This window comes from Scleropages formosus, chromosome 24 (assembly GCF_900964775.1).
Source record: "Scleropages formosus chromosome 24, fSclFor1.1, whole genome shotgun sequence".
Taxonomy (NCBI): Eukaryota; Metazoa; Chordata; class Actinopteri; order Osteoglossiformes; family Osteoglossidae; genus Scleropages; species Scleropages formosus.
In genome coordinates, this window is record NC_041829.1 from 3,546,330 (window position 1) to 3,562,907 (window position 16,578).

The 16,578-nt window shown below is 44.9% G+C and overlaps 1 protein-coding gene across 4 annotated transcripts in view; it reads left to right on the forward strand.

The window, feature by feature from the left end:
• LOC108936582 (leucine-rich repeat-containing G-protein coupled receptor 5-like) overlaps positions 1-16,578 on the forward strand; it is a 68,097-nt gene that overhangs the window by 30,942 nt on the left and 20,577 nt on the right. For 3 of the 4 annotated variants that reach the window (XM_029248823.1, XM_029248824.1, XM_018756041.2), the window contains exons 3-5: positions 4,949-5,020; positions 9,655-9,726; positions 15,594-15,809. In XM_029248823.1, coding sequence (XP_029104656.1) covers positions 4,949-5,020; positions 9,655-9,726; positions 15,594-15,809 — 360 coding nt within the window. The remainder of the gene's footprint in view (positions 1-4,948; positions 5,021-9,654; positions 9,727-15,593; positions 15,810-16,578) is intronic. The other variant, XM_029248825.1, reaches the window with a different exon arrangement.

Here is a 16,578-nt window from a genome sequence, read left to right on the forward strand (position 1 = left end):
CAGCAACGCATGGATACAGTGGTCTACCGTGGCAGCAGGTGGCGTAGTTGTTAATGCTGCTTGCACGTAAATTTACATGTACATTTATTAATTCAGCAGACGCTTTTCTCCGAAGAGACGTACATCTCGGGGGAAAAAAATACCGTGAGTTCATTACGTCAGCAGAAAGAGAGGCTCGGATGTAGACGCGTGATACTAAAGCACAGTTAATTTGCGTTATTCTATTGCTATAATCACAAAATTGTTGAACATTTACACGTTTATCAGAGAAGCGAGTTTGAAAGAGGCGACTTTTAAGACCCTTCTGAAATGTAGAACGAAATGACCCAGGTTTCAGTACCACCTCCTGCACGACTACCCTTGAACAAGGTACTCACCCTAAATTGCTCGTCTGAACATTACCTATCTGTATTACAAAGGTAAATCATTGTAACCAGCTTACCTTTATGAGTCACTTTGGAGAAAAGTGTCAATCGGCAACATAACATGTATAGTTCCTAATTACCGGTTGCAGGAGCATGACATTTATGCGTTTCTTTATTTAAAAAATCTTGAGTTTTGAAAATAATCTAATTTAATTTAATGCAGATAAACATTACAGCATATATTGCTCACGGCCAATGACAATTACACGCATGGCAATACTAGTGCGAAATGCCATGGGAGGGCAGAGGTTAATGTACTGTTTTAAAGCATTTTAAAGACACCCAGATTTTAAAGACATAAAAGCACAAGTTACAAGCCGGCACTTTTATGGCTCACAGTATTGAAAGTGCTCAGGTGCTGAGTTTAATGCCTCGCGCTCACGTCCATATGGAATAGCTTTAAGGCGGCTCTTGTCCGTCCAACCACGCAGAGCTCTCAGTGGTTACTCCACTAACTATAAGATTGAACAACATTCTTTGTTTACTCGTTTATTTGAAAAAAGAGAAAAAACGCATGTCTCTGTGTCAGAACCACTGCCACCCCATAACATGTTCACTGTAGACGTTACAAAGCGTAGTGTTAGAGTTCGGGCTGGGGGTGTGTTTCAGATTAAAACCCAGATGCCAGGCCTTTCTGTGTCAGTCGGTGCTGACTGACTCGCCGTTGGAGCCCATTAACAAAAAAGAGCATCGTACCACCAGTGACAATGTCAGCGCAAGGCCTAGTGCCACGTTGCCGGTGTAGACAAAGAAGCCTCTGCTGGAACATCAAGGCAGGCTACTCCCGTGTGCACTGTGCGTCGCTATGAAATACCATATGGGCCATCAGCAGTCTGACCCTGGGGCTAAAGGTCAAATGCTCCATATCCTCATGCATCTTACGTTCACATCGTGTTATAGGTGCAGTACAGTCTGGTATGTGCCGTTGAGTTAAGTTCGACTCACACTGGTATGAAATTTCTTCCATTGTGAACATGGGTAGAACATGCAAACTCCACACAACCTGGGCTGAATTGGAACATACACTCAATTTGTTGTACTGTAGGTATAGAACAAAAGAAATGCTTAGCGGAACTTTGTTCTTTTCAATTAGTGTCACATGACACTGTGTTTATTATTTCCTTGTTTGTCCCACTTTAAGCGCCGAGGAAGGCCAATGGCTGAAATGCATACAGGTTACAGCATCGATTTTGTGCTTTACATTGAAATATATAATTATATATATTTCCGTGTTCCTCATGTCTCATCCATGACTGAGCAATACTGGAAGGATATGTGGGAGAAGGTATATTACACAACGTCAATGCCCAGTGGCTGTTGGACCTGAGAGAAGACTACAACAAATTCCCAGAGCAAGAACCAGTCATCATCATCACAAAGGCAGACATCCAACAGCGAGTCTCAAGCATGAAGAGCTGGACAGCATCAGGACCTGACATGATCCACACCTACTGGCTGAAGAAGCTAACGCAGCACAAATATATGAGCTGCTAACATCGGGGTCTAACCCAGACTGACATCAAGCTGTATGCCAGGAGTGAACGAGACATTGATTCACTGATCCACCTCACCAGGATATACAGCAATGGCATCAGGATATCATTTGGACTGGATAAGTGTGGTTGAATGGTATCAAGAAGAGGGAAGGTGATCAGGACTGAAGGAGTGGAGTCATCAGAATGCAGAATTGCAGACATGCAGGACAGCTATAAGTACCTGGGTATACCAGAGGTCAGTGGAAACCATGACGTGGCAGCGAGGAGATCAGCCAAACCAAAATACCTCCAGAAAGTAAGGCAGGTCCTGAAAAGCCAGCTCAATGGTAGGAATAAGATCCAAGTCATCAACATATATGCCCTATAGTCATCAGATACCTAGCTGGAATAATGGTTGGCCACAGGAGGAGATGGATACCACAGATGTCAAGACAAGAAAACTCCTCACGATGCACGGAGGGATCCACCCAAAGTCCAGCACCCTGAGAGAGTACGAAAAGCGAAAATAGGGGGGCTGAGGGTTAGTGAATGTCACAGCCATTATCCAGGATGAAACAAGGAGCATCCAAGAGTACATCAGAAAGATGGCTCCCCAGGACAAACCGCTGAGTACCTCAGGCAGCAGAAGACAGAGAATGATGAGGAAGAAGAGGACACATCGTGGAAGACCAAGCCCCTTCACGGACTCTAGCAATGACAGGTAGAGGGAGTGGCTCGCATCAAGAAATCCTACAAGTGGCTGGAAAAGGCCGGTCTGAAGGACAGCTCAGAGGCTCTGCTCATGGCAGGACAAGAACAGGCTCCATGTACCAGATCCATACAGGCTGGGGTCTTCCACAGCACGCAGGACCTAAATTGCAGGGTGTGCAAAGACATTCCTGAAACAGTCCAGCACATAGTAGCAGGTTGTAAGATGCAAGCTGGGATAGCATACACTGAGAGGCATAACCAAGTGGCTGGGATAGCGTACAGGAACATCTGTGCAGAATACAGACTGGAAGTCCCAAAGTCCAAATGGGAGACACCATCAAAGGTGGTTGAAAACAGGAGAGCTAGAATCCTGTGGGACTTCAAGTTCCGGAGTGACAAGCAGTTGCTGGCCAACCAACCAGACACAGTGGTGGTTGACAAGGAGGAGAAGAAGGGAATTGTAATAGATGTGGCAATCTCAAGTGATAGCAATATCAGAAATAAGGAGCATTAGAAGATCAAGAAGTACCAAGGGCTGAAAGAAGAATTGGAAGGGATGTGGAAGGTGAAGTCCAGATTGGTCCCAGTAGTAATAGAAGCACTCGGGGTTGTGACCTCCACACTGGGAGAGTGGCTCTAGCAGATTCTGGGAACAACATCTGAAGTCTCTGTCCAGAAGAGTGCAGTCCTAGGAACAGCTAAGATACTACGCAGAACCCTCAAACTCCAAGGCCTCTGGTAGAGGACCTGAGCTTGAGAAAGACCCACATGCCACCCCATGTGGGGGTGAGAAGGAGATTTTTTTATATATATACTGCATATACAGTATACAGTGTGTGTGTGTGTGTGTGTGTGTGTGTGTGTGTATATAGTGTATATATATAGTATACTGTATATACAGTATATAAAAAGAAGCTGTAGTGTTACTTGCTAATTTGAACCTAGATCGAAGAGCGACTAAGCTCGATAAATATCTGTGAGGTCCACAAAGAGTACTGGGAATGTGTGTCGGTGTGATTTTAACTCCTTGGCGGTACGTACATCAGCACGCAGGATTAATTCATCTACCGCATCCACCGGCTGTCGGGTTGTCAGCCCGTTGCACGCGGATAACACACTAAACTTGCGTGGGTTTGGTCCCCAGGCTGCGCAAAAATTATTGAGAACAAAATGCCTTTTTTCACCACCTCATCGTGGATACTTTTGTCTACAAAACGAGAGTGGCTTTGAGCGTTATCCTGATAAGTAATAGCTACACTAAACCCCCTACAGATATTCACCCATTTATATAACCGTGCAAGGTAACACACACACAAAAAGGCAATTTGGCGTCACTAGTCCATGCCTTTACATTGTGGGAGGAAACCAGAGCACCTAGCGGAAATCCATGCGAACACGGAGGGAACATGCAAACTCCGTGCAGACTCAGCTAGTGTCAAACCCACATCTGAAGGGAACGTGAGGCACCATCTCTATCCTTCGTTGTTAAGAAAAGGCCATCAAGGCGACATATTGGAGAAGTTTATAAGGAAACAAATTTATGAACTGCAGGAGGACAAGGACGCTGCTCCCGCAACAGCCGCAGTCTCCGTGCCCAGATGCCTTGTGTTTGCTCAACTGGCTGACGCCCGGTGGTGTCTGAGCTCCAGACACGCATGAGCCCATTGGACGATTCCCCAAAGGGTTCATTTCCGGCTCTTGTCCCTCACGACATGCTTTCGGCTTCTCCTGGACGAACGCAAAATGAGCTGTTCATCACCTTCAGATTGACCACGAATGAGAAGTACATATGGTGAATTTTGCAGTGAGACCTGCGTGCTTCTTTTCTTTGAACCTTTCCTTCCTTAACGCTCTGAACTGCTCACACCGGTGCGCGAAACATCTACGTACCGCAACCTGCAAGCTCAAAGCTGAGTAGAAAAATAATAGCAATAGACATGGGTAGATGTGGCATGCAAACTTTTCTGCGCGCTAATGAGCGCTGCTCAAGGGCTCTTCAGCCTGAGTGCTATTCCAGGGTTTTTCGGGAAGTACTGGTCCACTTGCCCTTTTATGGCCTAACAACGTAGGGCATTGCTTCGTGGAACTCATACATGATAAATGGGAAATGTCTGTGCAATTTTGTTGTCTATTTGCCTATTATTAATTTTTGGAAAATGTAACTGCCTTTGTTCCTTTATTAGAGACACTGGGAGGGAAGGGGCGGGGGGGTGCAGTCTCATGTGCTGGCACCTATTATTGAGGCATATCTGTGTTGCCTTTCTTCACAGTTAAATGAAATCCACATGACCAAAAAATGTATTCTGTTTTTTTTTTCTTTCTTTCTACCCTCTGCAGGCGTCTTGCAGGAAATGACCTGACACACATCCCCAAAGGGGCTTTCTCTGGCCTATTCAATCTTAAAGTGCTGTAAGTATGTACCCTGTTGTCTCATGCATTGCCTACTTAAAGACAGGTCTCTTGGTATGAAAGGTCACTAGGTTGATTATTTATTTTTTTTTTTTCTTTTTTTGATATTGCAAAAGGTGCATTCTGGGGTCTTTTGGAATCTTTTTTTTCTTATTGCATTAAAAAAAAAAAACTTCTTGGATCAAGATCAGATAATTTAATGGGGTCCTCAGTTCTTGAAATGTGCTGGTGAGCTTTATTGTGACTGATGTTATACGTTTGCAAATCATTAGGAGTCACTGAAAGCAATTTAACTCCTTGGGAAAAATCACTTGGAGCACAAGAATCAGGTACAGAATGATGAGGACAATGGTATGCGTTTTTACGGTGCAGGATTGCTCCTTGACCTGGATTTCTTTAGGTAAAAAAAATCATGGACTCCAAACTGAGTTGAACACAGTCCTTAAAACCCTGTGTTCTTTAAAAGGTTCTTTTGTGTCTTTATATTTTTATATGTGTACAGAACTGATGGCAGTGATTTGCATAGATCTCCCTAAACATGACTCCATTATTGACCCAGGAGAACCTCTCATGCATATATTCATACCTGTGCAATATAGATGGATGGATGGATGGATGGATAGATCCCACAGTAAGTTAATAAATACCATATTTAAAGAAGTATGTAAAAATAAACTATTAAAAAAGAAACAGAAAATAAATCAAATAAGCTTAATTAATACTGGTGAATATTACCTAGAATTAAGGACTGACCAGTGAAAAGTGGCGTGGAGTCTATGGATGTCGATCTTTTTTCAGTTTCAGATTTTATTTAGGTTCATCATTAGTTCATCTGAGATCACATCCACCACACTGGTGAAGATGAATCACCCAGAGGTATGTTTTTGATAGCAGATGTGATCCAGTAATTGCTTGAATTGTGAGAAACCTCCCTTCTAAAAATCCCACCTCCAGCTGTAGTGCCCTTGAGCAAAGTACTTACCCTAAATTGTTCCAGTAAAATTACCCAGCTGTACTAATGGATACATGATTGTCAGCAGCTTAACGCTGTAAGTCGTTTTGGAGAAAAGCGTCAGGAAAATGAATAAATATAAGACTTCACTATCCGTTTGGTGGCCTGTCACATTTCCGCAAAGTCAGACCAACAGGAAAACTTCATAAATGTACTGTTATGTGCCTATAGACGTTAATAAAATAAAAAAAAAAAAAAGAGACTCTTTTATATCAAAACCAAGAGATAATCACTTGCAGTCCCACTCCGGCCGATGTTTTTCTACTTAAATGCACATGTTAAGACTACATGCGTGTTTTAATTTATTACCCCATACGGAAACATCTGGTTTTTCATTGTGGCACTCATAAAAGTAAATAAAAACCTGTTTGTGACGTACAGAACGTATGTTGAAGAAAGTGCACTGTATAAAAGTAAATTCCCTGTGAAAGTGCTCCTTTTTATTGTGACTTTTCAGCCACAGGACTGCTGCATGATATTTCAGGAGCGTATCGTTTTTCGTCCAACGAGAGGTCATCCCGGCCCGGCCCGGCCTTGGCGAGGGGCTCGGCCAGCATTTTAACGCGTGTGAGATACAGTAACTGTGCTGCGATGCAGATGTGACAGGACTGCGTAATAAGGGACAACCAGGCGGCAACAACCACATTTATCACATGACTGGGATTCAGTGATTTCGTGTTCCAAGAAACGATAAAATTCAGCAGCTGCACTTGACTTTTGCAGAACGACTTTTTATTCTGCCATATCCTGGATGGCTCCCAGCACTCAGTGACATTCTCAGTGCCGGAAGTTTGTTGTTTGTTCACAGTCAAGGCTAATTGGAGACACTTTGATGTACTTCCAAATCCACATTATATCGTCCTACTAGAAACTGCACTTTTCAAGGAAACCGTGTTAAGACGTTTTTAGGAATCGACGTGTTTTTTAAGCTAAAAGACATGTTATTCCTCACTCCGAGTTCAGACCCCTCTGTTGTGAAATGATTAATTATTTCCTGAGATTTTTCACCAAGAATGGCAGAAATGTAATATTATCTAATATGTGCTATACGCAAAAGACAAAGTAAAATCCTTATCTGCATCTATGGATTAAACAAAGTTACGATGGCAGGAAATTGTTTAAAAAAAAAAAAAAAAAAAGCTTCTGTGATAGACTGGCATCCCATCCAGGGTGTACCCTTAGCTTACCCTGCACCCTAGTGAAGGAGCAGTTACTAAATAAGGGCAGCAGATGGCGCAGTGGTTAGAGTTGCCACTTTGTGCTCAAAGGATACACGTTGAAATCCTTTCTCTGGGTGTAGTATCCTAAAATAAGGAACTTATCCTGAATCGGGCAAGTCGTTATAAGTTGCTTTTGAAAGAAGCATCTGATAAATGTTAATGAGTAATACTTACCTCCATACATACTTATAACACCCCTCTGGAAATCAAGTGGTGGGAGGGTATAAATATTCAAACTTTGACCTATGATTTCTATCTCTGACGATATACAATGGTAACTGAAATGTTACTCGTCCGTCAGGAACCCCTGCAGTGTGTAAAACTGTGGTGTAACCCTAGACGGCAGTTGAAGAAATGGGAGTTGGGTTAGACAGCCAAGCTCCGTTTTTTAAGCGTGGACAATCGTAGGGCCCTCCTCTTCTCTGTGAATGCCCCAGCCGCAACCTCGAACCATAGGGAAAGGCACTCCCCTTTCTGCTGATATGTCCGTTTCACAGCCCGCTGGCTGCTTTGCTGTTTTATAACGTCCCGCAACCTGCTCACAGGGAAATGAATGTGAGCGAGATCCCCCTGCTTCATACCCATTTGTAAACATTCGCTGCAAATTGTGGGAACTACATTATCTTCACATTTACTCCTTTAGTGGCTGTGGGGTGGCACGGCAAGTACCTGGGTTCTGCGGGAGGACATGGGTTTGATACCCACTCAGTCTGTGTGGAGTTTGCATGTTCTCCCCATGTCTGCATGGGTTTCCTCCAGGTGCTCTGGTTTCCTCCCACAATCCAAAGCCATGCTGTTCAGGGTCACGCATAGTGTGTGAGTGACAGAGGGAGTGTGTGTCTTCCGCTGATATATGGATGAGTGACCCAGTGTAATCAGTGTATCAAGCAGTGTAAGTCTTCGGGTGCTCTGGTTTCCTCCCACAATCCAAAGCTGTGCTGTTCAGGTTCACCCATAGTGTGTGAGTAACAAAGAGAGTGTGTTCCACTGATATAAGGATGAGTAACCCATTGTAAGTAGTGTATCTAGCAGTGTAAATCACCTTGGTGAATAAGGTGTGTGGACTCATAACACTACATAGAGTTCATTGGAAGCTGCTTTGGAGAGAATTGTCTCCTAGATAAAATAATGTAAATAACTTTTTGCCAAAGCAACGTGCAACACAGGTGTGTTTCACAGCAGGCAAACTTATGAGATGCAGACCTGCGATTCTCGAAGCGCAGAGAGTTTGTGCAATACCACCATTTGTTCAGCACGCGTTGCACAAGTAGCTGCGTATAGAATTGAGTCTGGTGGGAAATTTTAAAGTGATCGTGACAGATGGTGTGATGCGGGTCTGTGGAGCTGTTAGGACATCAGGAGAGAAGAAAGTCCGAAAGAGCTGAATTTTCCATCAGAAGAGGAACTTGTTCTGCTACAATGGAGCCGAACCTGAGAATCGACAGTCTTTCGACTATGGGCCTCTCGTGAGCAGTCAGAGGCGGAGGAGTGGAGTGCTCTTACTGAGGTGCAGACAGTGCTCAACTCTTGTATGTAAGGGAGCAGGGCCTTTGACCGTCTTATAAGCCGGACAGCTGTAGGAATGCGATGCATGGAAGTGAAGACATGGTTTGAAGGGCTGCTAAGTGGTCAAAGAGCAAAATGCTACACATTAGTGACATTTATGCATTCAGCAGACGGCCTTATCCAAAGTGCCCTCCGTATCAGTTAAGGCAAAGGTACATTGAGCATAAATAGCACTGGTCAAACAAAGGGCATAACAGCATGGGCCGTGACCAGTTTGCAAAGGTGAAGAGAGGAGGCTGCCAAGAACAACAAAGTAGCAAAATAATTTCTTCCATTAACTTTTAACTGTGACCTAAAATAGATTGTCAGTTTGCTAACGTGGTTAAAGTATTTGCACCGCTAAACGAAGTTTTCACCGTTGTGCCGTCGGAGCCGTACGGGCCTGCGCCGCAAGCGCTGTTGTTGATGATAACTGCATAATTATTATCAGTATTGCTGCTGTAATTGTGTAGACGATGCCCCCTTTCCAGAGCAACATACATAACTGTACGCGCTAACATAGCAGGCTACGGGTCACAAACACGGTGAGAATAATATTGGGCATCGAAGGGACCGCTGCAAGACTCTTCCGGGACTCTGGCCTTTAAATGCTTGCTGCCTAATGTGCTGTGGCCGGGTGGTTCGAGTTTGTGTCTTTAGACTCAAAGGACTCAGCTTCCAACCCCACCTCCTGCTGTAGGTCTCTTGATCAAGGTACTCACCCTGAACTGATACGGTAAAAATTGCCCGGGTTTATGAATGGAAAAATCGTGTGTAAGTGTCAGCGAAATGAATCGATGCAACTGTCATTGCGTGATGTCTCACACACCTGCTCCACGTTCCCTGCTCCCATACAGCATGCTGCAGAACAACCAGCTGCGACAGGTCCCCAGTGAAGCGCTGCGGAACCTGCGTCGTCTTCAGTCCCTGTGAGTAGCTGAGGTCTCCCCCCCCGACCCCCACGGATGAAACGAAACACTGATCTCTTTGGCGAACCAGGGCTGGCCGAGCAGTTGGGATGACCGTCGCTGTCCGCCTTTATTCTTCCTTTCTCCTCCTCCTTAACAGAATCGCGGCACACCGAGGGGCCACTGGCTCTGCTTTGGCGGACCGCTGCTCGCTACTCTTTCAGCCCAGGAACTTTAAGTGGCTCAGTCCTTTAATTATCATTTAAAACGTACAATGAGGGGTAGCAGTCGATGGGTGGAGCGGTCAAGGGGAGAGGGAGGTAAAATTTTGGAATGGGGTCCACATCAATTTGGCTCTAAAGAAAGCATACCTTCGATCAATAGGAAAGAGAAGAAGGGCAGATAAGAAGGGTGAATGCAGATTGCCTTTCAGTGCAGTCGATCTGGAATCTTTCCTTTCTCCCCTCTTTTTCAGATGAATGCTAAATGTCTGATTAGGATCACATTATTGCATGTGCGATCGGCGCTTAGGCGGGTCACGCGAACAGACGTTCCATTATCGCGGGCCCGCTTTCAGCCGCATGTTCCGAAGCTTTGCCTTGGTGCCACGACAGCTTGCATTTGGGAACCTTTGTCTCCTGAATGTGTCCTCTTGAATGAGGCCAGAGGACACTGTGGCCCCGGTGCCAGAATGACAGGTATCGGGTAACTGTTGGTCTGGGACAGCCTGTGTGCTGAGCACAGGGAGAGTTTGCACTTATACCCTTAATTATAGCTTATACCCTTTAGCCCGACATTATTAAAACAAAACGCCAAACATTTCTGGATCGGTCCTCACGGTTTTTGTGTCTTTCACAATAATAAAAAAAAAAAAAAAAAAATGCAGTAAATCGATTATCCATTGACTGTACTCACAATATGTCTCCAGCATGTCAGCACAGCCAGCAGGAGTATGGCGAACCTTTTCCACAGCACGCGTAGCTGGGATGACGAAAAGTCCTTTTAACATTTTTCAGAAGCCATGCTTGGTGAGATAAGATTTTGAAGCTGTCAAGGCGCAGCCAGGACTCCCCCCCCCCCCCCCCCCCCCCCCGAGACTAGGGAGGGGCTCCAGAGGATTACTCTGGGACTCCAGTACCGTGAAAGGACAAACGATACCTGCGAAGCAGAGCTGCTTCAGGTGTCATTTTCCAACATGAGTCACCGGGGTGGGTCTCGGCCTACCGGGTAGGTCTTTTGTTGATTATTGCAATTTAGTGAAACGGGATAGGAGGAGGAATTAGAATGGGGAAGGGCATTGATACCAAGTGTCTCATTGACAGGGCCACTTTATAATAACGTCTACTTCAGTGCTCACTGAACCTCATCACCTGTGGAGAAATGGCCTCCTTTTATAGTGCTCCCATCCCCTCAGATAAACATCACCCGGAGACCATCATGACTGACATGAACATCCCACTCGGGTTTCTCGCTGGTTTTGTTTATTTTTAATAGCAGAGCAGCAGATAGCGTAGTCGTTCTCATCGCCCCTAATGCTGCGATACCTTCAAACAAGGTGCTTAACCCTGAAATGCTGGTGTAAAAATGACCTAGCCGTACAGATGAGTAAGTCACTATAGGGCGGCATGGTGCTCTGGTTTCCTCCCACAGTTCAAATACATGCTGTTTAGGTTCCCCCATAGTGTGTGACAGAGAGTGTGTGTGTTCCACTGATGTATGGATGAGCGACTCAGTGTAAGTAGTGTATCTAGCAGTGTAAGTCAGTTTGGTGAATAAGGTGTGTGGGCTGATAACACTACATAGAGTTCATTGGAAGTTGCTTTGGAGAAAAGCATCTGCTAAATAAATGTAAATGTATGAGTCACTTTAGAGGGAAGTGACAGATGAATAAAAACAGAAACTTTTACCATGGTATAGCTGTCCAGGAAAGGCATAACAGTATGACAGAGGGAATCTTAAAAAAAAATGCAGAAAATAAGACTCAGAACAGCACAAATTAAATTTTCCATCCAATTTGTAAACACAGTGTGTGGTTGGGAGTGTGTAGTAACCCCCCCCTTTCCATTTCACAACACGTGCGCGCACACGTAATAACCGTCCATTCGAGAACTCCTCCGCGGAGTCGTAATGAACCCCACTGACTCGCCCTTGGAGCACCTTCCAACCTGTTTACCCATCTTATCGTGTCATCACAACTGATTGCTCGATACGTGCACGCCAGGCAGAGCGCAGGACTCAGGATAAACAATGATCACAGCTGTTTACGAATACCAGTCTGAAGTTCACACGTTGGACAGAAGGCTCTCGCTCACCAGCAAACAAACGGGGCCGCGCTGCTGCCAGCGCTCTGTGTCAAACAGCTACAGTATGTCCCTACAGCAAACGTCAACAGAAGAAATTAAGGAAATTACTACCATGCTGCTGAAGAATGCACAGACCTCCCTGCTCGAAGATGTCTCCTTGAGGGGAAAAAAGAATGGTATGGAAGTACAAAATTGTAGGCATTTTCCAAAATCTGAACTGGGCAGCATGTCCACCCCTAAGTGTTAGACGCGTTTTATAAAATGTATTATTTTTAAGAACATTAAAAAAACGTTGCAGAGCTATAAGTGAACGCACAAATTATGTTGTGGCTCATGACAGCAAACGTGTAATAGCGGTGCCATGTGCTCCAATCAAGACCTTAGTACGGTCAGGGAACGGTTGAACCAGCCTTTGGTCGAGTGACCGTAAGATCATCCTTCCATGCGTCTGGAAGCACGTTGTTCCACCTCCTCACCGAAAACGTTCAACCCCCCTCCCTCGCAGCCAGGCAGACGTTCCGTTCCCTTCCGTTGATTAGATGAAGAGGAAGTTGCCATTTCCAGTTGGACCACCTTGTGAGAAGAGATCAGAACTCACGTCAGACTGGAAAACACAGGCTGCACTGCTGAACTGTGCTCTGTATTTGCTCTCGCGAAGCCGCCAGCGTACCGCTACGCTTGTTACCGACTTTAAAATTTTACTAAAGGTTTTCATAGCATTTTCGGAGGCACCTCGAAGAAAATTCAATTTAGATCAATTTTGTAGAGCACACTTCTCAGCAGAGTGGCACAGAGTGCTGAACAATGTTACAGGGAATTACAGTATATGATGTCATGGGATGTGATGCTGAAGACAGAAAGGACCAAGATGAAGGCAGTAGCATGAGCGCCAATGCAAAATGTAAGCCAGCTGGCAGCTGAGGAGAGGAAAACAAAAAACCCAGCAACAAAAAAAGGGCATAAAATGAACTTCTGAGGGTGCAAGTACCAGTGGTTGCCCATCCATCCTGGCCAAAACAAAATGACTGCTGTGTTAGAGGGGACAGAAACAATAATTATTTGAAACCGAGGAGTCTGTTGAATCCAAATATAGGCGCTGATAAACCAAGTGCCCAGTTTCACCAGCAGAAAGGTCAGCCTGCTGGTGATGCGCGAGTTACTGTTTGCAAGAAAAGGCAAATCCAAATGACGCCTGTAGTTGGTCTTAGCCCTTGATGGCCCACTGCAGCTCGTGTGGCGGTATGTCTGAGAGCAGGAACAATGACGGTGATGCAATGCAGCTGGTGAAGGCGTCTTTAAAAAGGAGGGCCTGGCCATGAAAACCTTCAGGCTTCTCCTGAATTTGTCTTTTCATTCGAGAGCGGCCCGCAATATAACCTCATTTCTTTTCGCCTCCTCTCTCGTAAATGGTTCCCAGACACTTCACCTAATTTAGTCTCCTTACACAGATACTCCATTCAGATAAGACAAAGCTGTGGCTGAACAAGGAGTTCTATCACTCGGCCACTTTAATAGGGAGTGCTGTCCGTTTTATCTATTCACCGCTTTAAAAATTCCTTCTTTGAAATGTGCCGGACCACATTTCCAAATAGAGCAGGGGAATTTTTGCCTATAGTGTTAATTTTAATTAAATATTGTTGTACAAAATAACGGGGGGGAAAAATACGGGATGCAGAAAGTGAATAATTGTTCAGCCGTCGCTTTGATTTATTTTCCATTCGAAGCAGCGCATTCCAGAGCGGCTGAACTGAGGCAGACTGCTCCTTCGTTGAGTTTTGATATGATTATTAGTACCATGTTTTAACCGCGGGTAGCCTTGGAGGCCTGCCCCCCCGCCACATCCTCTCCAAAAAAATGTTTGTTTCTAGAAGCGTGCCTTGTTTGGAAAAGGGCCACACACTGTCAGAGCTCCTCCCAGTTGGACCCAAACACACCCCGCTCAATGCTGGGGGAGCAGGCATGATGAGGGGCTTACAGACAACACGGAGTCTTTAAAGATCAAGCATCCCCCCCCAGCCGTTCATAAATGGCATTTGTGAAGCTCACACCTCAAGGATAGAAACCAAAGGAGCTCTACTAGAAACTTCCCTCTGACGTGTGTGATGGGTTTCTTGTCCCATTTGAGAGACGCTTAAGCTCAGAGGTGTCAGTCTGAGGCACATATAAATATACAAGGAGGGCCCGTCTTCGAGGGAACGTGGGTCGGTGTCAGTGTTGAGCAGCGTCATTTGGGTTATTCTCTGCTGGCACACGCACGCGTGGTGTGGGCCAAACCAAACACCCTCCCACCCACCCACCACCAATGCTGTCCCATTCCACAAAGGGGAATGTAACTGAACAGACCAGATCAGTCCATACCAATACTTTCCTACACAGCGGAATTGCGTACGGCAAAGGGTACTTACTGCACTCGACTGCAAGTGAAATCCGTTGCTGCAGAGTCTTTGATGAGGGTTCGGGAGCCCAGGCCAATGGCTTCGACAAGCAATCTCAAGTTTGAAGTCCAGTGCCTTTAAAGCAATGGGCCCGATTCTTTCCCTGCTTCTGCTTCACACTGCAGTTTTGCAACTGGTCCTGACAGTTATTTGCAATAAGCCATAATTTCTTATTGATTTTATTTACAAAAAACATTATTCTATTTAGAGGAAATTTCCTTTGTCATTCTATTCAAATTACTTTATCTACCTTGCCCAAGTTACAAGTAAAAAAAAAAGTAAATTTTCCTGTGGTGCAGAAAAGAAAGAAGTGAGAGGAAACAGATTTAGAAATGAAAATGCTGACAACAGTGGAGCATTAATATGTGAGATTCTACTGTATTTTTGTTATTTTTCTACAAAAGGATCATTTTAACATGATAAATGTGTATATAACAGCTGTCAATGTCAATATAACAGCCACTACTATTATACAACTTTGCAGTCATCCACATTAAGGGTTTTTAGGTATATCCTTATGCTTCATATAATACACTATGAGGGAGTCTGCAATTTGACGACAAAGTCTTAGAACAAGGTCAGTGGAAAGGAGCCATAAGCCGAGGACCAGTTGTACATCTTTACACCTGTAGCAATGAAATATAGAGCCTTTCCTGATTTTGCATGGAGGAAAAACACTTTGGACAACTGATCTCTTTTTTTAGTATTCAGTGCAGTTCAAACCACATTGCATTTTTGTGTCAGTGTACAAATCCAAAATAGAGCAAAATCAAAGAGTCCATGTTCAAATAATTGCTTCAATAAATCATTATAGAGAAAATGTCACTGTGCCATGTAGCTCTTGAGGAGTTGCAGATGGCTACATGAGGCCCACAGCTGATAGAAGAAATTAATAAATAATTGTGGTCTCCTGTAAGTGATGTCCCTGGTTCTAGTCAACTCGGAGTGTGAGTTTGTCTTCACGTCATTGCCAGTAATTCATGTGAGCCTTCAGTGGAGTTTTTGAGCCATGATGTAGCTGTTCCGTAACAGAAGTCTCAGAATCGCAGAACATCAGTATGGTCTTACTGAATGTCTCCTGTGAAAATGTCCAGCTGAAGGACGCTTGCACCTCTTGAAGACTCTGCTGACCCGAGTGTCTCTTCCACAGGCGGCTCGACGCCAACCACATCCACAGCGTGCCGCCTGGCTGCTTCAAAGGCCTCACATCCCTGCGCCACCTCTGGTTGGATGACAACGCCCTGACAGAGGTGCCCGTTCAGGCTTTGGGAGAGCTCTCCTCCCTGCAGGCCATGACGCTCGCGCTGAACAAGATCAGCCACATCCCCGACCACGCCTTCGCCAACCTCTCCAGCCTGGTGGTCTTGTGAGTGTCGACGTGGGCAAGAAACAAAGGCCTATTGAGACGCAAACCTCATTTACGGAAAGAGTAAAAAACCTGAATGAAAATAGAGGAAAGAGTTCCAGAAATCCGTGGCCAGATTGCTCAATGGTTTCACAGAGGTGGCCGCAGCATTAGGTTGCTATTAGGATTTAAAGTGATGGATAATCCCAAATAAGATGTTTTCCTCGCCAGTGAAACTAATTACTGTATGTCCCAAGGCTTTGCTTAGAAATTTGTTTGAAATGATGGTTGCAACTGGTATGAAATAAACATTAGTCTGCTTTGCGTTATATAACTCAGTCAACACTCTTAACTCATTAACATTAATCGGTTGCATGAGCAGGCGGCATGGTGGCACAGCAGATAGCACTGGTGCCTTACAGCTCCTGTGCTGTGAGTTTCATTCTTGCTCAGACTTTATGGAGTTTGCATGTTCTCCTCAGGTTTGTGTGGGTTTCCTTTTCGTGCTCTGGTGTGTTTGAGGCGGATCGACTCTAAACTGTGCTTTGTACGTTATCAGAGAATGAGCGTGTCCAGTAGCCATGTGATAGACTTGCATGTTATCCAGGGGGTATTCGATCTCACACCCTATGCCTCCAGGATAGGCTCTGTGCCACCGTAACCATGGACTGGAGAAATAGTTACTGATGATGGATGGATGGATAGGATGGCCTAGTGTAGAGTTTATGTTGACCATAGTATTTGCTTTGTCTGCACCTGGATTCATCATATAAGAAGCACACCTAGGCAA